Source organism: Notolepis coatsorum (assembly GCF_963971535.1).
Source record: "Notolepis coatsorum genome assembly, chromosome: 7".
Taxonomy (NCBI): domain Eukaryota; kingdom Metazoa; phylum Chordata; class Actinopteri; order Aulopiformes; family Paralepididae; genus Notolepis; species Notolepis coatsorum.
This window is the reverse complement of record NC_140171.1, coordinates 65,118,985-65,144,461: the sequence shown is the minus strand read 5'-3', so window position 1 is coordinate 65,144,461 and position 25,477 is coordinate 65,118,985. Positions and strand designations below refer to the sequence as shown.

Sequence of the window (25,477 nt, the reverse complement as noted above, 5' to 3'; positions counted from 1 at the left end):
ATTTATTTTCAAAATAGCGCCACCTAATGGCAAAGATCTGAAATGTTACATATATGTCACATTGGGCGTTAATCATTAAACGTATTCCTAATTCCTATGTAGTGCACTACATGTCACTACAGGGTACTACATGGCACTACAGGGTACTACAGGGTACTACAGGGTACTACATGGCACTACATGGTACTACAGGGTACTACATGGTACTACATGGTACTACATGGCACTACATTGCACTACATGGTACTACATGGCACTACATGGCACTACAGGGCACTACAGGGTACTACATGGCACTACAAGGTACTACATGGTACTACATGGCACTACATGGCACTACAGGGTACTACAGGGTACTACAGGATACTACATGGTACTACATGGTACTACATGGTACTACATGGTACTACAGGATACTACATGGTACTACATGGCACTACATGGCACTACATGGTACTACATGGTACTACAGGGTACTACATGGTACTACATGGCACTACAGGGTACTACATGGCACTACAGGGTACTACATGGCACTACAGGGTACTACATGACACTACAGGGTACTACAGGGCACTACAGGGTACTACATGGTACTACAAAGTACTACAGGGTACTACATGGTACTACATGGCACTACAGGGTACTACATGGCACTACAGGGTACTACATAGCACTACAGGGTACTACATGGCACTACAGGGTACTACAGGGTACTACATGGTACTACATGGCACTACAGGGTACTACAGGGTACTACATACTACTACATGGCACTACAGGGTACTACATGGTACAACATGGTACTACATGGCACTACAGGGTACTACATGGTACTACATGGCACTACAGGGTACTACATGGCACTACATGACACTACAGGGTACTACATGGCACTACAGGGTACTACATGGCACTACAGGGTACTACATGGCACTACAGGGTACTACTACATGGCACTACAGGGTACTACATGGCACTACAGGGTACTACATGGCACTACAGGGTACTACTACATGGCACTACAGGGTACTACATTGAAATATGACTGATATTTGTTTTAATATGCTTTGAACAATTGAACATTTGAACAATATAAAATATATTAACTAAATATCATTGAATCAGACAAATTAACTGAGCAGATCATAATAATTGTTCGTATTGTGACATATATGTCACATCAAATTTTCATGAACATTTTAAGGTGATATGCCCGGTGTGACGTATGTGTCACAGTGATTTTTGTCAATTGTTTTCTTTATCATTTTATTCAAGAAATGTGTTCACAACAGGTTATATATAATAAAGAACATGTTATGTAAGCATTATAATTATTAAATGGGCAAATCTTACCTTTTAGCAACAAGAATCTAGCTTTTGAATGCTAGCTACTTCTGTCATTTAGTCACCACCATCAGTCAGCATTGGGGAAAGGTGGTTTATGGGAGCACAACATCACATGATCTGTCACATGACCCCACCAGGATGTTCCACCGGTGTCCCTTTGGGACTTCATGAGGTCAAATCAAGGATAACGCTTTATATGGAAATGTCCAGAACATGTAAAGTACATGTGACACCTGTGTCACGATGGGTCCTAATTGGTTTTAAACAGGAAAGGATCATTTTTGCCACTGGTGGAAAAAGTTTTATTAAAATGACTAAAGATGTGCACATTTCAAGCTGAAGATTCAGAATGAGAATCAGAGGGATTACCAGCAGGACTTCCCCATCATAGGTCAAACAATCAAAATTCTGATAGCAACCAGAAAATATTAATGTATTTCTCCAACCCACGTTCTTTTGGACAGATGCTTTCACCAGTGCTTGGCATGGCCCTGCTGGCCTTGTCCCTATCGGGTGGTGCCAGGGCCTTTGTTCCCATCGGAGGTGGGGCGTCCACTCATGTCAGCATAACAGGAACAGCTCTACTACAGATAGTGACAGAGACATGCCGGGCTGTGGTGGAGGCTGATGGTCACAAGTTCAATCCCACGGTGGGCAGGAGGCACACACACACACACATGCACACATGCACACATGCATACACACATGCATGCATGCACGCACGCACGCACACACACACACACACACACACATGCACATATTGACACATGCATACACACATGCATGCATGCACGCACGCACACACACACAAGTACAGTACACACACCCACATACATTTTACACACACACACACATACACACAAAAAATATAACAGTGTGCACACACAAACAAACATACACCCATGCAAACACACATACACACCAGCATGCACACATATACATACATACATACATACATACATACATACATACATACATACATACATACATACATACATACATACATACATACATACATACATGGGGGGGGACAAAACAAATCATTTGTCTTTTAGTAAACATTGAAAATGGGTCCCATAGATGGGTTACACCAGGGGTTCCCAAAGTCGCCGCGGGGAGGGGGGGGGGGGGGGGGGGGGGGTCGCCAGATGATTAAAAAAAAAAAAAAAAAAATATCATTACATTTTTTTCTTCTTTTTTTTTTGCAGTCAGGCCACTGAACTTAGAAGCAGGCCAGGACAGTGTTTCTAGTTGCAGCAGCGCAATAGTTAGATAACTAGGTGGGGAACAACCAGGAGATCACTGCAACTCACACAAGTTGGAGAACTATCTCTCTCTCTCTCTCTCTCTCTCTCTCTCTCTCCTCTCTCTCATCTCTCTCTCTCTCTCTCTCTCTCCCTCTCTCTCATCTCTCTCTCTCTCATCTCTCTCTCTCATCTCTCTCTCTCTCTGCTCTCACACACACAAAAGGAGCCGCATGTGATTGGTGAGGCCGGACCCTTACAAAAAACTGTTGTTGCTAATCATTGACACATGCTAGCCTGTAATAATCCCCCCCAGAAAAATCTACTTTGCATTTGATATATTGCAAATATATGCCATCACACACACTGGCATTTAAAGGGTTAGAATTATAAAATTAATATGTGGTGTTATGATCAGGGCTGAAGTTGAATAAAAGATTGTATTATTTTCAATCTGACATTACAAAAAAACTGAAAATCCATCAAAATCAGTGTTGTTGCTAATCATACATATGCTAGCCTGTTTTTAACAATAATTTGTGATGCCATCACAAACACTGGCATTTAAAGGGTACAAATAAAAAAAATTCCTGCACCAGAATGCAGGAAATGAAGTCTTTGTAACAAGAAATGTCCTGGCTTAAAAAGTGGCCTGACTGGGGCTATATTTTGCACTATATTTCCTGGCCTGAATGATTTCCCCAGTCCGGCCCTGGTTAAAAGCCTCCAATGCCTATTAGTGTGTGTGCGTTTGAACGTGTGCATGTTTCAACCATACATTTCCATTTATAAAAAAAAAGTTATTTTAATTTTTTTTTACCTCCTATACTAGTGGGGGTCGCGGCTCTCTGACCCCGTTATTTTTGGGTCACGGCCTGAAAAGTTTGGGAACCCCTGGGTTACACCACACAAAGGTAAATAACTGACTTTAAGTACTGTGTTATTCCTGTTTGCCCTCTTTCCCTCTGGGAGGCGCTATAGGAATCTCAGGTCAAGCAGGCTCAGGAACAGCTTCTTCTCCTCAGCTGTCATCTTGCCGAACTCTGTACACGGTGCCAGCCCCCCTTCCCTCACCCCCGGTCTCTCTCTCTCTCTCTCTCTCTCTCTCTCTCTCTCTCTCTCTCTCTCTCTCTCTCTCTCTCTCTCTCTCTCTCTCTCTCTCTCTCTCATCCTCTCACCTCCTACTATCTACCTCAACCTATAGGCTATCGATATAACACTGTAATATGTACAATAACACTATATACCATATTTACATATATTCTGTATGAATATATCTGCATAATGCATGCATACATACCCACTTTGTACACTGTATATACTTGATCTATATTGGTATATATCCCATGCCTACTGATAGAATAGCCCTGTTTTTCAATGTGCATAATGTAAATATCTGTAGATGACAGCATCTACTCAGACTAGGGGTGTAACGGTACACAGAAGCCACGGTTCGGTACGTACCTCGGTATTGCGGTCACGGTTCGGTACGAGTTCGGTACAACAGGAAAACAATATTTATAATTATTATTATATATTTATTATAATTATTATTATTAAATAGAATAATATTCTATAGGCTTGCCGTGGTAGTCAGTGATACTGGTGTCATTCTGTGTTCAGGCATCCACTGAGTAAATTAATTGCTTACTGCCCCTTTAACAACTTATGCAACAACTTAGTTTCAGTTTCACTTTCACTGAAGAAGAGAACAGATGACATGTTACACAACAAGGAGGATTTATCGATATTTTGGATTTAAACACAGTAGCAGCAACTGGAGAGGAGCTCAGATGATCTGGTGGTATGTACTGTAGTGCTTTTTCTTTTCTTTTTTTAACAGTTGTGAGAGTCCGCGGTCCGCAGGAGAAAGTTGACATGTGTTCGCGCGGGTATGTGAGTGTGTGTGTGTATTTCCAATAATTACCATTATTGGGCGAACAAGAAAACTAAAGAAAACTGCAAAATTGTAATGACCCTGCTGTGTTTAAAATATTTACTTAATTCATCATCTGGATGGTTTTGTTTTAGGGACACAGGCTGTAGAAAACGGGAAGGGAGGAGGGTGGCTGAGTGCAGAGTGTGAGTGTGCGTTGTTAATTCTGTCCGCTTGTCACCGTGCTTGTCAATAAAGCTTCAACGTTTTATATAAAGTAAAGATATTGAGCATAGATTTGTCAAATGTGCAAGTGCAACCCTACTTTCACCTAGTGGTATTATGAGACGTATTCTTTGTATGGCTGCACATACCGCACCGTCACGGCCGTACCGTAAATCCGCTGGACGAATACACGTACCGTTACACCCCTAACTCAGACGGATCTATAGATTTTAAAAGTAGCTGGCAGCCAGTGTGTGTGTTTGCACGGTAGACAGTGAGAGCAGCAGGCAGTGTGTTTAGAGATAGGGCCAAGGTCACCAGCCACAGACACCAGTGCAGCGATGTGGCAGTCGGGTCATCGCTTATAGGTGATCGGGGCAGGGTAGAGAGAGAGAGAGACTGAGAGATTTGGGTCGTAGGTGAGACGTAGATGCATTGCGTGGTTGCTATGGGCTGTCAGCCATTGCTAAGGACTATAGGTTATAGCTGGGAGTTCTTCCGGTTTGACTCAGGCTAGGAAACGAAGCTGAGACGTATAGATGTGGACAGAGAGACAGAGCACTATAGAGGGTGGTGGGAGGGGCCTCAACGGGGAAGGAGAGAGGTTATCAGTCAGTACGATAAGAAAGAGATACACAATGCAGAAACTTCACGGAGCCACAGGTGACGAGGTGATTACTGACTGAGGACTCGATTATCTTACACTACTCATACCACTGGCTAGTAGTATGGCTTACTACCAACCATAGTGTATTTATACTTGTATCACTGTACATAATAATACTGTACATACATTAGATTAGCATATTTACAAAGAAGCTTCGTTATATATATATATATATATATATATATATATATATATATATATATATATATATATTCCATATAATCACTTGTTACACTGTATATTATTATGCACTTTACTGTTACCTTGCACTCTGGTTAGATGACACCCTATTTTCATTGTACTGTACTTGTGCTGTAAAATGACAATACATTTCAATCTAATCTAATATAATCTAATTGAGAACTGATTGAGAAACAGAATGATCAGCAGAGGGAAGACACTGCCAGTTTGAACCACACACACGCACACACACACACACACACACACACACACACACACACACACACACACACACACACACACACACACACACACACACACACACACACACACACACACACACACACACACACACACACACACACACATGTTAGTCATCATCTGTTTCCCAGACACTTCAAATGAATCATCCAGTGAATCATATTATAGAGGCACTACTGATTAAATAGAATTATCTATATGTTTGTGTGTGTGCATGCCTGCGCGCATGTGCCCACGGGTACACCCTGGCTTACTGTAATGTTTCTCCTTATTTGACATTCACATTACAAGCTACAAAGCAACAGGAAATAGATCATTACAATGAACGTCAACAAGGAAGAGTACAACGAAATATAGTTAGCTAATTATGTAACTAACCACCAGAGTGCAAAGGAGCAGTAAAGTGTATTTGTAATGTACATTAAATGTATTACATATAGAATGTATAGAATGTAGACAATATGAAATGGCTAAGTTATATTATACAGTATTAAATGTATTGATGCACAGTATCAACAGAGTGAGTTGCTATAAACACTATAGGCAGTAGTGTAATGGTTCTGTTTCGTAATGGCTCTCGCTCGGCGTCACTCTCTGCACTGTACCTCGCTCGTGCACGCGCACTGAATAAAAAATTCCACAATGTACCTTTACATCCCAACATCCGTCTGGCCACACCCCTATCAGCTCACCTACATAAGCAGGGGTGGGGCCACATACTCGCCTCCTTCTTCGCTTTCACCACAAGGAAGTGCCTTCGGTAGATCCCCACTTGACGAGGTTGTTAGTAGAAGAAAGTTGGAAAACAAGAGATACGTTGACATCATATCTTTATTTTCTCTCTCACTATTTTCGAGAAAATACGGCGATATTGTCTTCGTTACTGGAGTGTCTGGAAGATGATGATCATTCTACACCTCCACCGGTTTTTTCGTATTAGGAGTTCACGCCGCTGACATGCCTCCCAACTGCAATCCTCCTTGCTGCGGCTGGATGGGGTAAGACCCAGCTGGACTGTAGGACGCACCGCTGTTGTGAGAAGCGGTGGGTTCCAGGTTTGGTGAGTAATGTTTGCTTGCGAGCACCACTTGTCTGTTAGTGCTATGGAAAACCGGCCCCAGATTAGGGTCCTTTGTTCAGCCTTTTTAGGCGACGGCGGAGGATCTTGGTTTGAAGCCCATTATAGTCAACTAGTGGGCCACGACCAGTAACTGGTGATCCCAGGATTCTCTGGACGAGTGGATACTTCTCTGTCACCGTATAGGCCCCATCTGTCATATGCAAATGAGAGTATACCCTAAACGAGGAAATGTGGGCATGGATGTTCGTTATCGGAAGATCCATGTTCAAGTCGGCTACAGCCCAGATGGGACTTGTGCTGGCTCCGCCGTATGTATGGTAAAATCACTGTTGTAAACTGTGTTGACATCTCGTTTCTCTTCTCTCTTAAAAGGTGAGGAGGGTTTCAGAACGGCGGCCTGTCTGAGTGTGGCTTGTTATATCGTTGTGTACAAGTTCAGGTGATAGCTGCTTAGCTTGCGTGCTAGTTGTGGCCTACCTGTTAGCCAGTCAGCTGTTAGCTGCGGCGCTAGCCCGTTGTGTCACTAGGCTAGGTAACGTTAGCTTGCTGCTATCGGCCGAGAGCGGCTGTTAGCTTGATGCTACACTGTGGAACATTGCTATGACTATAACATGCCATGAAACACTCTGACTACGACGTCATCTTTGACAGAGGATGTTAGTCGAACCTACCCGGAGCCGGCCGGCGAGGACTGCGTCAACAAGGAGAACCGTAGCGGCGGGATGGAGCAGCGACGCTGCCCGTGTCATCAACACAGATGCTGTGTTTACTATCGGTGCCTTGTTAGAGACTGCAGTTCGCTTGATCTGCGCTCACGGTAGGAAAGGTCCTGACCAGACCTTGAACACTTCTTCTTTCTTTCCCTTCTAAATGTTTTGTAAATAACGATGTTTTCCAAAACGAGTGTTGCTGCACTACATTTAGGATACGACGCGAGTTACAGTAGAAGCCCTTAGAAGTCCAGCTTTTACTGCTACTCTACCACTACTCCACCACTCCACTTTGTGACTTCTATTGTTCTGGATTTCACACCTCCACTGCCTGCCACAGGCTGGAAAGATTTTCATCTTACATTTTTATTCGTCCCAAATGTCCCAGCCCCATCCAATTTCTTAGCTTTTTTCACTGTTTATTCATCATGCATTGCAACACTAATATATGGTACAGTTGCCCAAGTCAGACTGCCCATATACAAATTATCTTGGGGGTCTGAGGGCAGTAGCCCCCGACCCCCTCCCTGGGGAAGCACTTAAATTAAGTACCCTCGCTTTGTTTACTGTAGAAAATTAACACCTAGTGCTAGTTCTAAACTGACATTGAAGTGACATTGGAGTGGCAGAAGGGACCCGATTCTTAAAAGATTCATCTGTATGTGTGAATTGTCTTGTCACTGGTATTAGCTTCTCCATGCAAATCGGGTTGTTTGTTACAGATGTGAAAATGATCTGGTTTGTTGTGTTGAGAAACATCATGTGTGTTCATGTACCGTGTACTCACAACTAAGGGGGTTAATCTAACCTATAAATCTATGCTTAGTGACATATGAGTGAAGAATGAATTCTTTCTCAGCCTGTAATGACAATGAACAGTGTGTTCACATATTAACAGGTTTACCTGTTCAACTGGCCGTATTAAGGGTAAGGTAGGAGGGGTGTTTTCCCCCCGGTTCCCTGGGGACTTCCTCACCCTCCTCTCAGACATGTTGTTACAATATATTGTGTCACTGTGTGGTGGGATACGATGTAACCCTTAGCTTGATTGCTGGGGTTGTGCTAAATCTGCTTGAGGAACTGTATTTTCCTAAAAGAAAAGATTGTTTGGTCACTTTTCGTGTGTGCTTAGCAAGGCCTGTGGCCGATACTAATCGAGAATTGTGTATTCTCTCATTATGGAAAAACGGAGTTCCTCTGTAGAGTGTATTGCCATTTTTGTGGTGGTAAAGGGTTGTGTGTATCTTGTGATCTACAACTGGGTTGGGTTGGCCACAGAAGCACATGTGTAAGTCTGGTACCGGGGCTCTTAAGGGGGCTGTGGGATATTTGTGGATATCCTGAAGAAGAATGTTCTCAGTCAACCGAGGATTGGATAATAACTGAGAACATTCTTCTTCAGGATATCCACAAATATCCCACAATTGGCGTCTACGAACTTGTGACGGACTCTTGCGTCCTACCGGCGTGCTGTATTGTTTCAGCTATACAGAGAAAAGTGAGTATAATAGGATGGTCGACCAAAATTGTATGGCAAGGAATTAAAACCTTCCCGCTTTTCTCTGTGCCAGGTGAACATTACAGAATGTTGTCAAATATTGAGATCATGGCTGAGTAAGAATAATGTGCATTAATATATCTGATCTGTATTGAGAATCGTACCGGGGAAACGCGTGTACCTGGGTCCTTATCTGGACAGATGTTCTGAGAGGATGGGTTGTTAGTGCTATTCCCGGATTTGAGCTGTTGCCAAACCGAAAGTTAGGGCACAAAATAAGGTTGTTGGTTTGCTAACCCAAGTCTAGCTGATGCAGGCTAAAATATAGGCAACAAAAAGAGATACGTGAGCTTATTAGAGTGATATCATTGGAAAACGCTACTCTCTTAGAAACTATTCTATGATTCTTTTGGCAAAGAGGCGGGAAGTTAGGACCGAGAAGCTGTTATAATCTAATTAGATTTAACAGAGTAACGATATATATATTCATAGATGCAACCTTAAACTAAACTCACAATCTGTTCCATTCCTGAAAACGATGTATTTGGATTGAATTAACCAATTGATTAATACAGATAGCGGGAAGGTGACCAGCGATGTCCCGGTAGTACGTGAATGTACATTTAACGGGACATTAGTCGCGGGTTCAAGAGACCGTGAGTATGATTAAAAGGTATATATAATCTAATATATCGCTGGTAAATTTCGAAGTCAGGTTCGGTCGTTATGACTTTAATAACGATGTATTGTTATATCAAGGGATAAATGCCTTGTCGCAGCAGATGCTGGTCGACTAAACGTACAGCGATCCAATACAGTCAGATATTCACACACGTTAACTTATATGTATTAATGTTTGTTTGTCTGTTTAAAGTCTCGTTTGTATTTGCACAATATGCCGACTGATATCGCGCCGAGCATTGAGAGACTAGTACCGTTATATAGAGAATAACATTGAAGTGCAGTTCACGCGACAAACTAGGATAGTAATTTCCGGAATCAACAAAACCGGCCCACGGGAACGACCATTTGGGGAAGTATAGTTTTATCGTTTCAGTTTGTTTACGTTTTCACATATGCACAGGCGCGTTCATTCGGTAACAAAACGCTGGTTTAGGAATTCCAGGCTATTGAGAGCTTGTGGGAAAAATACTGTATGAATTGCAAAGCGTTATTTCCGAGGCGAATGAGAACGCACGAACGTCGCATGGAGCGATGACGTCACGCTATGCGCGCCGTGAAGTTATGATTTTATATTAAACTATCCATAGGCGAACATAAAGTTTAATGTGCCCAAGGCCGAAGGTGCGTGAAATCCACTTGTAGTATATGTTTTATTTGTATATGTATGTGCGCGCTAGGGAGGGGATTAGGCACCCCGAACCTCTAGCGCTCAACAGGCGGCAGTGGGCTCGCAAGGGTCTGGGCGCACGTTAAACACATACTATAGTGCTGGGGAGTTACTGAAGGCCCTCGTGCGTAACGAGGTATGAATTAACATACCACTGTGGCACCGCCTAGTCGGCCCAGGAAACGTTGCACGTAAGTTGGTGTGGGCACTGGGTGGTACGTGGGCGACAGTCCACACCTAGGAGCAGGGCGGTGCACCGGAGGGGGCACAGCACCTGCCGTGAACAGGCTAGGCTGGCGAAAACGGTCAATATTTCCATGCCCAGAACAAGCGGGGTGGGGACAAGACCGTCGGTTTCTAAACTGAGTGGCTGACAGGTACTACGGACAGTCAGCTGCTTGGGGTCCTGACTTGATGACGGACTATGAGGTCGCTATCGACTGGGTCGCCAGCCGGTTGGGAGAGCGTTATGGCAGAGACCATAAATGCACCTGGCTCAATGTACAGTCAGGCCACAGTAACCTTACTAGCCGATACAGGGTTAGTAGGCGAGTTGTGCTTCTGTGATCAGTGTTTTTGAAAAGAAAATGCTGGGAAGCAGAGGGATGAGGGGTGTCAATTCAGAGGAATCTGGATTGTCTCTCCTAAGATTGGAAAGGGACCCAGCCTTAAACTGCACCTGAAGGTAAAATAAGGGGGCTTCTTCCGTTCATGAGAGGAGACCTTACTGCCGGAAGTGGAGACCTGCATCTCTGTTGGGGGAGAGGGGCCGGCGTCGGACAAGGCAGTCCTAAGAAAGGAGCTGGTTGTACCGTCGTAGCGGACTGCCTAAACCTTACAGGGAGAGGTGCATCTAAGTAGGGGAAGGAGTGCATCTGAACGGGAGGAGGGTACTCTTAACTGGAAGGAGGTTAAAAGGGTCAAAGCGTGCTATTGGAAAATGTTGAGTTGCGGTGGCGAGATGCGGGTTGCATTATCCCAGACCACCGGAGAAACGAGCCGAACATTGCATTGACGACACGTAACGTGCTACAGCCTCTGGAACCACTATTCGATTATAATATACGACGTCAACACAACAGCTTTCTCCGGTGAGTATGAAAATCATAAATATAGATGCTTTGATTGATTGATTGAAAACTTTATTAACAGATTGCAGAATGGGTACAATACAGTACAGCTCAATACACACAAATTGTTAAGGGGATGCAGACCAGAGAAAGACTTTTGTCTTGTTTACATCAGGGTCCCCCATTTTCAATTCATCAGGACATATTAGGACATACATGACAGACAGATAGTCAGTACTGCTACATCTATACATTTATGACATACCAGATTTGCAAATTCAGTACTGTTTGGGATACAAAAGGAGTCAAGAAAAGGGAGTCATTTGACGTAGAAACTGTACATACACAACTATCATCTCAGTTACAGCAAATTACAACTATCTCAGATCACTTGAGTGTTTATGTTGCTTTAATTTACACAGTATAAGTCACATAAAGCTAATTACAATGTCTGTTTCAGCAAATTACAACTATCTCAGATCACTTGAGTGTTTATGTTGCTGTAATTTACACAGTATAAGTCACATAAAGCTAATTACAATGTCTGTTTCAGAATTATAATACATCTGTGGGCGTATTGGTCAGTATGGTTTCCAGTATATGGCAGTACAGGAATTGTAGTCCACATAAACAGCGTTAGATTAGACTTTATATGCTTTTAATGTTGAAAACTTGGACACAAACAACATAGATTATGTTTAAAAGTAAGATGTTTAGGTTATATTCACTTGAGTTAATGTGTTTATCTAAAGAACCAATGAAAGATAACTAGCCCTTTCCATTGTAAGACATTTTTAAACATGATTCAAAAATGTGTGGTTCCACATTCATATGATGCTTGTGTACATATGCGATATGATTGATAAATGATAACACTATCATTACATCCTAGGACGGGATGGATGAGAAATAGCTGATGTTTTGTTAAGCTCACAGACAATCAACAAAGAACCCACTCAAATGGTCTTAGGAGTGGAAAATTAACATGTGTTTTTATTTTCAGTCAGGCTCTGAGGCGAGATGCAGAGACCTACACCCAAAATTGTATCACAAAAGACTGAAGCTCCAACAATTTGCATGTCAACCGAGAGACAGTGCAGAGCTGAGAGACAATCGATTGACCATTTGGAACAAATCTGCATCCAAATACCCACATGTAAATTTCTTCAGAGTGGGCACTTGGGAGACAAAGCAATGCAAATGCCTGCACTCGTGACCACAGACTTGGTGGACTCACCTGGCGGTGGATGGCAACAGAGAACCACTTAATTAAAATGAATTAGACACAGGTGATGAATTTGCAGTTATGAAAGGCTACCATATTTCCCATACTAACAGAATAACTAACCAGTTGTTTTCATCTCTCTCTTTTCAAGAAGGCACACAAATTAGAGATATGATGTCTGAATAACACCAAACAAAGTAGAAGTGCCTGAGATGAAAGATCAATGATGAAAACAACTTAACATACTATCCCCTCCTTCTATTCTCTGCTTAACCACTAACTCCTTGCAATTTCAAGTACTTTCCATGACTGCAAATTATCAACCACCAAAATTGAAACACAAATTATCTAAAATGTACAAGATATCAACAACATTGATCATTTAGCTGACACTTTTATCCAAAGCGACTCACAGGTTCTGTACGACAGGACATCAGGCAGGGCACACCTCTATCAGCTGAGTAACAATGGTCATCAAAGTGTTGAGTGCTACAGTGTAGGTTAGTTTATTAGGACAAATGCATGACAGTAAGGTTAGTTAGGGTTAGATGACAAAACGAATGATTGTTTTTCATGCAAAATTAACTGGCTGCCTAGATTTTATGTTTTTTCCCCATGCTAAATTATGACGAGCCACACTGAGACATGAAGAACGCCAGAGAAGGCGTGGCGAGGTAAGTATCCTGAGGTACACCCAACGCATCCTGAGGTAAGATCAAATTAAAATTGACATCACAGACTATGAAGAAAAAGAGCTATTTTATCCGATTCAAGACTTTGGCCATTCATTTACAATTTTATTTAAAGCCTAATGCTGTAAAATCTAGTTAGATACAAGATCTGATAAGATTGTAGTGAATGTGACCTTCTTAACATAAGGAATCACTGCTAATGCAATTGGCTTGCATTTCCTATTTTCAATTAAATGATTTTATTTGCAATGAATTGAATTAATCCCAAAATGATTTTCCACTTTAGCAGAAAGGCATTGAATAATTTATGTGAAGAGGTTTTCTAAGGTAAATTTTATCATCCTCAGACCAGAGAGGACAGGACGAGTGAGACGACGCGTGACCTGAACCACGAACGACGGTGCGACCAGGCAAGGAGGAACACAACCCAGCGACCTGAGCGACCCACGACAGCATACTACCACCAGGGACGCCGCCAAGGAGCTGCGGACACAACCAGAACGACGACAGCAACCGTGGGAGAACCGCCATCCAACCCAGCCCACAGACATCCCCAAGAAAGTGGAGCAGGGGACCACGAAGGAGACTGACCAAGGAGACACTGACGAAGAGGAGATCAACCTTTGACGGCCTCCACTCCGGCACTGCAGACCACGGCAGACCAAACCCATCACCTGCAGATGGGAACCAAAGCCCCGACCATCAAGGTGGATTCCCATGACAAGATTGTCATCCGTGTGAGAGAGAGCGTCCTACAGACAGGCCAATACACCAGCAAACCCTCGCCCCTCTGGTACCGCGATGACGGGGAGCGGGGGACCAACCACCACACAGCACGTTCAAGACCACCCTACCGCCATGCCTCAAGGCCTGATAAAGGTCAAGCGTGAGCACAGTGGCGGATGTGTGGTGGTGATGGAGAACAACGCAGGCTCCAGGAAAAGAGTCTGCAAGACCACTATAGTTGACTGCTACAGGTGACCCTTGACAGGGAATGAACGGCGACCAGTGAATATTCCCGACTGCATCGTCAAGAAGAGACACATCAGAGACCTGTGGACCAAGAGACTTCTGAACGCCACATTGTCCACATTATTATGTATTTATTTAAATTTTACTGTGTTACTGTATTACATCACATTTGAATTACTTAGGTTACAAAATTGTATTGTCAGACAAGAAAGAATCAGTTGTTTTATTCTCTCATAGAAGAGGACATGTAACGTTGTTTTGCACCTGTATGGTGAACCATTGATAGTATATGCACTAGAATTACATACAGAAGCGATGCATAAGACGTTTTATCTCCTCATTTATAGAGAAGAAATGGAGAAAATTGCCTGATTCTAAGTAAAGACCAACAAAACTGAGGCAATCACAGATGAAAGTGACACTCAAACTCAGGTTAAATACAACTGGATCCTAAGTAATTTCATCAAGAATCATCATAAAATGTGCAAATATATATATATATATATATATATTTTTGAACAGTTTCCCATAATCAATCATGTTAGTTTTATTAACCACCAGGTTAACGGTTGTTAAAATGTTTTTGTACACATTAGCCTTATGTGTAAATCCTATTCCTAATAATTATGCACACGATTTTGTGTTTTCACCCTGTGCACTCTGACCACACAGAGACAGTGCATGTATTTAATTGGTTTATTACGATGCCTGTATGCACAACCATCACATTAGCTCCCCTGAGTCACGACATGAACGACTGAAGGTATGCCAAGATATTTGCACAGCTATAGCTTCTAATGATTATGTTAATTGTTGTTTGATATCAGAGTTGAGGACCACTCATTGATATAGGTATTTTGAGCGATTAATAAAAGAAAAGGGTGATATCTATTCCCACATCTCTGATATCAAAATAACACAGACCGCAGTCCAGTCGATCATGTCATGAATCATGTATATAAATAATACTAGTTTAAACTATTAGGCCAACCAACAGAACACATTGGCCAACATTTTCATTATTCCAGTCGATCATGTCATGAATCATGTATATAAATAATACTAGTTTAAACTATTAGGCCAACCAACAGAACACATTGGCCAACATTTTAATTATTTTAATTATTTTCTATTTTATTCATTATCTGATAACCGATGGATTACATCGGTCCCCACTTTTACCTGTTCCAAACAATCCTGGTATATTATACATTAATCTCACCCACATTATAAGAAAGAAAAGTGAGTATTGTGGTATAATATGTCCTCATGTAAATATGTTCCCCTTACCTGTGCCCCCCCCCCCTCTCTGTGGAATAAGACACCCCCCTCCCCTGTGTCCCCCAAACCTGTACCCCCTCCCCCCCAACCTGACCTATCAAATGGGACCCCCCCCCCCCCCTGTTACCTATATAGATCTCCTCTTGAGATCTATCCAGGGGTCTTCTTACCTGGGTAAATTCAGCTGATCACATGGGGGGAAGCCCTCAGCCATTCTCTCTATGTATTCTATCTGTTTGGTTAATAAACCTTTGTTATTATCCAATCCTCGGTTGACTGAGAACATTCTTCTTCAGGATATCCACAAATATCCCACAGGGCCCTCAGTATTCTGTGTTTTTTCCTTAGTAAAAATCAGATAGCAGGTTAGCACATGAGCTGTGTGAAGCTGTTAGACGCTTCATGTAGCTGACTATGACTGTGTCATACTCTTTTTTGTCATTACATCGTATCATGGGTGTGGGGTCGTAAAGGGGTGTACTGGTAATCCTTTCCTCCCCTTTTCTGATTGGTCAGGGGTTAAAACCTCCTGTCCTTCAAGGTTCCTGTCACGTTGCTGTTCGGCACGTTACAGGGTAAGAGGGGGGGGGGGGGGGAGTTTCCTGGTCCCACACCCTGGAATATTGGGCGTGTGCACCGCAGAAATTCCCCCGCCATAGAGTACGTCACTGTGCGCGTCTCTGTTGGTAAGACTTCCGTGTGCTGTTCAGGTCCATATGATGGATCTGTTTCAGGGAGTGGTCAGGGCTCCTCCTCACGAAGCTCCTACTCGGGCCGTCTGTGAGTTAGGACTCTCCTTCCCTGTGAGGGAGCCTCCTCAGAGTTCAGAGCCTCCTCCTCAGATTGTCAAGATGAGTAGAACTTCGAAAAGGAGTTCTGCTCTATTGTGTGTGTATTCGATTCAATTCGACTATTGAGTGTATTGGTTCAGTGCCTCCTCCTCGGAGAGCCCTAATCCAAATATTACATAGCTCAATGTTGCAATATATTCTTTTCAATCTATACAGCTCGCGTGGGAAGTCTCTCTGGGGATTTCCGTCTCCTCCCTATGGGAGGGTGGTGGGATGTAAAAATGTAAAAAAAAAATACCCTCAGCCTGCGTCACGAGGGATTCATGTCAGTCTGTGTTCTTTCTTTTTTGAATAAAAAGAGGAAGGTACATGAAGCACGACGGCTCCGTGTCGTTCTCCCAGGCGACTTGGAGGAACAATGTTTGGTGTCTTGATAGACTATCCATTGTTGTGTTGGGTCTCGACACATACATAGTGATGGCTCTGTGTGTTCTGTTCAGGGTCACACAGGGGCTAAGTGCGCCTTGGTTGCTTGTTAAAACAGCGTTTTTATAGGGCAACTGGGATGGAGTTTTGTCTCTTCCGAGCGCCAGTTTACTAGGTTGTCTCGATGAATTCTCGTTCATATCTGGGGGATGTTAACGGAATAGATCTGAACATAGGCTCGGTTTTAGGACCCCTTCTCTTCTCCCTCTACACTAAATCACTGGGTAACATTATCACGTCTCATGGCTTCTCCTACCACTGTTATGCCGACGATACTCAACTCTTCCTCTCCTTCCCTCCCTCAGATATCCACGTCTCTGAGCGGATCTCGGCCTGTCTGTCCGACATCTCCGCCTGGATGACGACCAACCACCTCAAACTGAACCTAAGCAAAACAGAATTGCTCCACCTGCCGGCCAAATCCTCCCCCCTGACCGACCTTTCCATCACAGTCGAGAATGCAGCTGTGACCGCGTCCCCGACCGCCAAGAACCTTGGTGTTGTCCTCGACGACCAGTTGAACTTCTCTGCTCACATCGCAGCGACAACCAGAACCTGCCGATTCCTCCTGAGCAACGTCAGAAGGATCCGCCCCTTCCTGACAAAAGAAGCCACCCAACTCCTCGTCCAATCAACAGTCATCTCCCGCCTCGACTACTGCAACGCACTGCTCGCTGGCCTCCCGGCCACTGCCACTAAGCCTCTTCAACTCATTCAGAACGCAGCGGCCCGCCTGATCTCAAACCTACCGAAGTCGGCCCATGTCACCCCACTTCTTAGGGACCTGCACTGGCTCCCCATTGCTGCACGAATCCGCTTCAAGGCCCTCGACCTAGCATACCGTGCGGCAAAGGGAACTGCTCCCGCCTACCTCCGGTCAATGGTCTCTAACTACACACCCTCAAGACCCCTACGCTCTGCATCTTCTGGCCGCCTCAGACCTACTCCTATCCAAGCTCCGGGAGGGTCATCAAAGAGAAGTTGCCTATTCTCAGTCCTTGCCCCACAATGGTGGAATGAACTACCCACCCCAGTTAGGACAGCCGAAACACGTCCAATCTTTCGCCGTCGACTAAAGACGCACTTCTTCAACCATTATCTGAATTAAAAAAAAATAAAAATAAAAATTATTATCTAACCCTAACTAACCATACTGTCATGCACTTGTCCTAATAAACTAACCTACACTGTAGCACTCAACACTTTTATGAACATTGTTACTCAGCTGATAGAGTTGTGCCCTTCCTGATGGCTTGTCGTACAGAACTTGTAAGTCGCTTTGGATAAAAGCGTCAGCTAAATGACTAAATGTAAATGTAAATGTAGAGGGGTCTCACGCCCTTGGGGTGGGCCACTGAGCACGGTCTAAATGAGGACCGTCTGGGTGGCGCCCTCTTTTCATGTTTTAGATCGACACGCATACCTACCCCCTCTCCTGGAGTGGGCAGGTCGGCGTGGTTAGGACACGGGACTGGCCTGGTCACGCTGGTCCAGGTCAGTTAACCCGTTGTCCGCCAGGGATGCAGATCTGCTGTTCTGGTACCCTGAGGGACTTGTGCTTTTTTCGGGGGTAAAAATGCCAGGTCGGTCCGGGTGTCACAGGGTTAGGCGCTATGGAGACCCTTGTTGGGTACATATTGTACTCTGCACTACCGTAATGGCTTACGGCCATGCCAACCTGTACACGCCCGATCTCGTCAGATCTTGGCCTCTATGCAGGTTCGGTCCTGGTTAGTACTTGGTTGGGAGACCTCCTGGGAATACCAAGTGCGGTGTGCTTAGGGCTGGTTCTCCATTCTTTTCGCTCCTCTCTCACGCGTGGCAAAGAGGGGCCTGTTGGGGTGGTCTTGGACCTCCTCTGGTAACCCTGTGCCTCCCGTGCCGCCGGGCCCGGTCCGAAGTAATGTTCGTCGACCCGTAGGCCTGGAATAACCCTTTTTTGAAAACTGAAACACTTGTATTGCGGTATAGCCAGTATGTACCCGCAGGTGTGTTTTGGAGTTTTTTCTTGAGGGGTTATAGGAACAACCACTGCATTGGATAACGACAAGGTGGTTGATTCCCTGGTGTGTTGGAGCAGTGTCAACTCCCGAGTTACCCGGTTGAGGGTGCCCCTGCACGTTCATGACGTCTGCCAATCATGTCAGCCTTCTCTGCCTAAATGGAGGCTTGGTCATGCAACAACGCCTGCATACGCCCCTTCCGCCGTGGGGGCTGTTCTCAGCTGACTCCTTTGGCGCCTGTGAATGAATGAATGAATGAAAACTTTATTTAACAGATTGCAGAATGGGTACAATACAGTACGGCTCAATACATACAATTGTTAAGGGGATGCAGACCTGAGAAAGACGTTTGTCTTGTTTCCATCAGGGTCCCCCATTTTCAATTCATATAGACATTTATGACATACACAACATACATGACATTTATGGCATAGGGACATATAGGTATTTAGTACTGATACATTTGTGACATAAGCGGTATTCAAATATACAGTACTGTTACCCCTAGATCCTGACAGAGTACATACATATGATGGGGAGGGGACTGTACATTAGGAGGGGGTGGGTGGGTGGGAGGGAAATATACATACGGCGGGGAGGGAATATATACATGTGGTGGGGAGGAGACTGTCTATTAGGAGGTGGTGGGGGTTTTGGGCATTTACAGTGGCCAGTTTCGAATTGCAGCCTCCCGTAGGTGCTCTTTAAGAGCGGTTTTGAATGTGGGCAGGGATTCACATTCCTTTACAGCTTTGGGTAGGGCGTTCCACATTGTTGTGGCATAATTGCGAAACGTGTTTAGTCCCTTGTTTGAGCCGAATCTGGGTTTAACATGATTTGTTGAGCTTCCTCTGGTGTAGTGGTTGTGGTATTCACTGACCTTTGGGAAGTATTTTGACATGTACATGGGCACCCCGGTCGTATAGTGTATCTTGTAGACCAGGCCCATTGCAAGTTGCTGTACTCTGTCGTCTACTCTAAGCCATCCTAGGTTGTCAAAGTGGGCAGGGGTGAGGTGGGTTCTGGGGTTCAGGTCAAGTAGTAGTCTGACCAGTTTGTTTTGTGATGTTTGTAATTTTGTTTTAAGCGCCTTTGAGGTGCTTTGGTACCATGAGGTGCACGCATAGTCATAGTACCCTTGAATGAGTGCTCCTGCCAGAGTCTTCAGGGTATTCTTGTTTACCAGAGAGGAGATCCGGTACATGAATCTAGTTCGTTGGTTGACTTTTTTTATTACATTGGATGCCATTTTGTCACAGGACGGATTTGCCTCTAGGGTGGAACCCAGGTAGGTAATTTCGTCTTTCCTTGTGACAATATTGTCACCCTCTTGCTGAGTTTGTTATTTGAACCGAAGAGAATGGACTCTGTTTTGCCCATGTGTAATGATAGTTTGTTATCAGCGAGCCATATGCAGATTTTGCCTAGTTCCGTGCTGAGGGTTTTTTCAACCTGCAACTTGTTCTTGTCAGAGACAAGCAGGGCTGAGTCGTCCGCAAACAGGAACAAGTTGCAGTCACAGGCTGACGACATGTCATTTGCATAAATTAGGAAGAGTAGCGGTCCTAGTATGCTTCCTTGTGGAACACCACAGCTCACTGTGAGGGGGGGGGATAGAGTACCGTTTACCTCTACCATCTGTTCTCTCCCCTCCAGGTAGGATTGCATCCAGCTCACTGATAAGCTATCAAAACCAATTGCTTTTAGCTTGTCCATTAGAATGGAGTGATTGACAGTGTCGAAGGCCTTTTGTAGGTCCAGCATGACAATGCCGCAGTATTTGCCCGCGTCCACCTCTTGTTTGATGTGGTCGTTCAAATAGAGGAGGCATGTGTCAGTGGAGTGGGACGTTCTGAAGCCAGATTGGAATTCGTAGATTAGATTTTTTTCCGCCAGGTACTTTTCGACCTGTTCGTAGACTATTTTCTCCATGACTTTCGAGATGGAGGTAAGAATAGAAACAGGGCGGTAGTTGCCTGGGTCTAATTTGCTGCCCTTTTTGTGCAGAGGGGTCACTCTCGCAATGTTGAAGTCCTTGGGGACGTGCCCCTGTTTTATAGAGAGGTTTATTATGTGTGTGATGACTGGGGTGATGGCGGCTGCTGCGTCTCTGAGGAATTTGGAGGGGATGTTGTCATGGCCAGTGGCCTTGTTAGGTTGGAGGGCGCTAAATTTTTTGAGCACCTCATCGGTTGTTACCATTTCAAGTTTGAAGTCATCTTTGTGGACCCCTAGGTTTTTGTAGTATGCTACTATGTGTTCTACCCCATAATGCCCTGTCTCGTCCGCAGTGCTCCAGGCTCAGGTTTCTGCCCGGTGCGCTGCCTGCTTCCGTTGGTTAACCTTTTTTGTGTGCTTACGGCCATGCTGACTGCCTGTTCTGCAGGGTCAGTGTGCCAGGCGGTGTGCTATTGGGGGGAAAGGGCCCACTCTTGGAGGGGCCTTATCCGAATACGCTGGCGATGTGGGGGGCGGTGTCACTAAGTGACCCCCTGGTGGGGTCTTGATGCCTGGCGTCATTGACCTCTCCGGGCCCCCGTTTTCCAGGGGATCCAGTCCCTTCAGTGGGTCTGGGTCTTCCTTCGCGCTCCGCTGCTACGGCCTTGCCACGGGGTTGGGTTTGCTCTTGACCCCGTGATTCTGGGGGCAGTAACGAGGTTGTTCCTTCCGTTCGTTCCCGGGTGGCATGCGGGTTGTGCGTGTGTGTAGTCGTGGGGTCAGGCCACGGTCTGCTCACCCTGTGCGTTGAGTTGCTTGAGTGCCTCTTCGCACGGTCGGATCCGTCGCCTTCCCGTGATCCTCCAATAGGGGGGGTGCCCTCCATTAGGGGGGGTCGGGGGGGCTCGGTCCTCCCTGATCTGATGGTTGTGGGGGGCCTCAGCGGGGTACATTTGTCGGCCGATGGCTCTCGCTCGGCCTCCCTTGTGCAGAGAGTGACGCCGAGCGAGAGCCATTACGAAACAGAACGATAGGTTATAACTATAACCAAGTTCTGTGAGTAATGGTGACGCTCGGCGTCCGACGCCACTGCGGCCCTTGATCTCACCTTGTGGTGAAAGCATGGGAAGGAGGCGAGTATGTGGCCCCACCCCTGCTTATGTAGGTGAGCGGATAGGGGTGTGGCCAGACGGATGTTGGGATGTAAAGGTACATTGTGGAATTTTTTATTCAGTGCGCGTGCATGAGCGAGGTACAGTGCAGAGAGTGACGCCGAGCGTCACCATTACTCACAGAACTTGGTTATAGTTATAACCTATCGTTTGTATTATAGCCATAACCCAGATGCAGACATAAACAGGCAGAGACGATGACGAATCAGAGAAAACCCAAACAGCGGGTATATTAATTATATAAAGGGAAAATATGGTAACCAGGTTCTCAGACAGTCCAGGGAGTAGGCGCATAGACGGGTAGTCAGACAAGCAGGAGGTCATAGCCGGGACCAGGTTCTCAGACAGTCCAGGGAGCAGGCACGTAGCAGGATAGTCAGACAAGCGGGTGGGGGGGTCGTAGCCGGGGGGTCGGGTTCTCAGACAGTCCAGGGGGTCCACAAGGAGAAGAGTAGTCAGGCAGGCGAAGGTCATACATGGAATCCAAAACACTGGAGCAGGGTTGGGAGCCAAGTAGAAGACTGTGAGCAAGGAGGACAAGACAGGGTTAGGCAAGGCAAACAAATTAAGGACTGACACAAGAACGAGCGCTAACTATAAATGACTGACTGGTATACGAGAAGTTACGATCTGGCAGCATGATGATATCTGAGCCATGTCTAAATAGATAGAGCAATCAGCAAGCAGATGTCGATCAGCTGCTCCTCTGGTCTCCACACACCTGAATCCCATGCCTGCAATTAGGGGCCTTTCTCACTCACCCATTCGGTTCCGTTCCATTCCGTTCTAGTCCGTTCCGAGATCTGATGCAAACTCCCCCCCCCCCCTCTCCCCCCTCTAGTTTGTGTACACACTCAGTCTTGGTGCGTTCTGGGTTTTGTTTACGGTTTGCGTTTTGAGCGTGTAGCTTGCCGTAGGCGATGATGTCACGCTCGAAAATGTAAACAGAAAGAGACACACGGTGGAGACTGGATGCTGATATAAAATAAAACAAATAACCAATAAATATGAAGTTATATTTGAACCTCTGTTGTCAAGTCTTGTCAATATAACCCACCCCCTTTTCTCACGAATGGATGGTGTTGTAGAGTTCGCTTTTGAGCGTTTCCCAGGGCTAACGCCAGTGGCAGACTGGGACACAAATTCACACACCGGCCCACGCACCGGCCCCGAAACCGGCCCACACAACGGCCGCTATGAAACACTCGTCCAGGATTAAACAACCCAAGGCTGTGGCTAAGGAGTCAACATCAGGGAGACCAAATCTACACCCCGCCCCTAGATGTGCACTCATGCACAGTGCACACACACACATACATATACCGTTACTTCCTGTCATTGGCATATGTTTTTTTTTTACTAACATCTTAGTGCCTCATTAGCCTAGGGATTAAGGATACATGAAGTATTAACTACACCATAATAATATTGAGGTTTTGATCCATAGAAAGGTCTGTGCTACACAATTTCAGTTAGATTGGATTTATTGTTCTTTAATTTGGCTCTCTCTCTCTCTCTCTCTCTCTATCTCTCTCTCTCTCTCTCTCTCTCTCTCTCTCTCTCTCTCTGTCTGTGTGTCTGTGTGTCTGTGTGTCTGTGTGTCTGTGTGTCTGTGTGTCTGTCTGTCTGTCTGTCTGTCTGTCTGTCTGGACTGGGCTCTCTCTCTCCCCTCAGGGTCAGCTGTGCTGGACTGGGCTCTCTCTCTCCCCTCAGGGTCAGCTGTGCTGGACTGGGCGATCTCTCTCCCCTCAGGGTCAGCTGTGCTGGACTGGGCGCTCTCTCTTTCCTCAGAGTCAACTGCATAAGAAGAACATCAGCAATCAATAATAATGGCTTGAATTCATACAGCGTTTTTCAGCCTTTTGAAAACACCCAAAGTAGTAGTAGTAGTAGTAGTAGTAGTAGTAGTAGTAGTAGTAGTAGTAGTAGTAGTAGTAGTAGTAGTAGTAGTAGTAGTAGTAGTAGTAGTAGTAGTAGTAGTAGTAGTTTATTCAGTCATCATCTCACACAATACAATATACACCATCATTTAACAATATTTGATTTGACAGTGACTGAAGAGGTACAGACTGAATCATAATGCTTATATATATATGCCTGTCCTATATTTTTTACATAAATTACAAAAATTAAGACTCCAAAACAGTATTCTAAAAGAAAATAGCAAAAAGAAACAGTATTATTCACCCTTGTAGTTTTCAAAAATAGCTTTACAAACCATTTTCTTAAAAACCAAAAGCGAATTACTGATTCTTAACTGTATATCAGCATTGTTCCACAAAGCGCTTCACAGAAACCATCAAGCATTCACACTCACACAGTCATACGCTACTGGTGGTCGTGAGCAGCATCAGCAAACACAGCTGCCCTGTGGCCTAGTTGTTAGCTTAAGCTAGTTAGCTGTGGTTATTTACAAACATGTAGATGAGACTAATCATATACAGATCGAGAACATGGCTAACAGTTGGGAATTCTAAGGTACATCTTATTTAAGTATGTAAAATGGCAACTAATCAATACAATCAATTAGATTACCAATATTATATCAACATGAAAATTTGGAAGGGAACATAATAGTATTTAATTTGAGTATTTACTATTATAATATTAGTAGCCGATTAATTTGCAGCCCGTCCTAGGTTCTGATTGGCTCTCTAGGTTAGCACTTTAGCTTCTGATGCTGTGGTGGGCACTAGTCCTAACATTGCTAACTAAACTTTTAGTCAGAGAAAAAACTTCACGAGTCACGACTATTTACGTCCACGTGCTGTAAGGAATCAGGAATACGGAAAGCACATTGTCTTGTAATAGAATGACTGAAATCACTGCAAGAGCTAGTATAGGATAGCTAGCCCTCATGAACCGGCAGACACCAACAGTCTGCCGGTATGCACTAGGCTACTGCACGCACCTGTCATGTTACTGTTGGTTCCTTCCACTTGAACTTCATCATCATTAGCAGCAGCAGCTACTCTAACGCCAGCCCTTCCTCTAGTAAACATGTCTGTAATTTTAGAACATTGTTATGCGTCTTTTACTAGCAATTTAAGTTTTTTTATTCTAGCTTTTTCAGCTCCACCCTTTTTTTTGCGTTCTCCATTTCTGCGCTTCTATGCCTACTCGCGGTTGGGAGGAAACGTGAATCTCATTCACTGATGTCTCATGTCTCATTCAAGACTGGCTAACAAAAGCATGTCTTTCACTTAACACCAAGAAAACAGTGTGTATGATGTTCACAAATTGTACATTAATTCAAGTATCTTGGGGTCACATTGGACTCTACATTGACCTTCAAAAAGTCATGTGAAGAAAGTGACAAACACAGTCAAGTTTAACATCGAAAACTTCAGGCAGATCAGGCCCTGCCTGCCAGTTATATATCGTATTTGCTTTCGTGTCCCGCT

The 25,477-nt window shown here is 44.6% G+C and overlaps 1 protein-coding gene across 1 annotated transcript in view; it reads left to right on the top strand.

Annotated features, from left to right (window-relative positions):
- Positions 1 to 1,814: 1,814 nt before the first annotated feature.
- The window catches only part of vwa11 (von Willebrand factor A domain containing 11), a gene marked incomplete at both ends in the record, with an annotated part of 85,010 nt that continues 61,347 nt past the window's right edge, over positions 1,815 to 25,477 (top strand). Inside the window, one exon of the mRNA XM_084319256.1 lies at positions 1,815 to 2,000. Within this exon, the coding sequence (XP_084175382.1) occupies positions 1,815 to 2,000 (186 nt within the window). The remainder of the gene's footprint in view (positions 2,001 to 25,477) is intronic.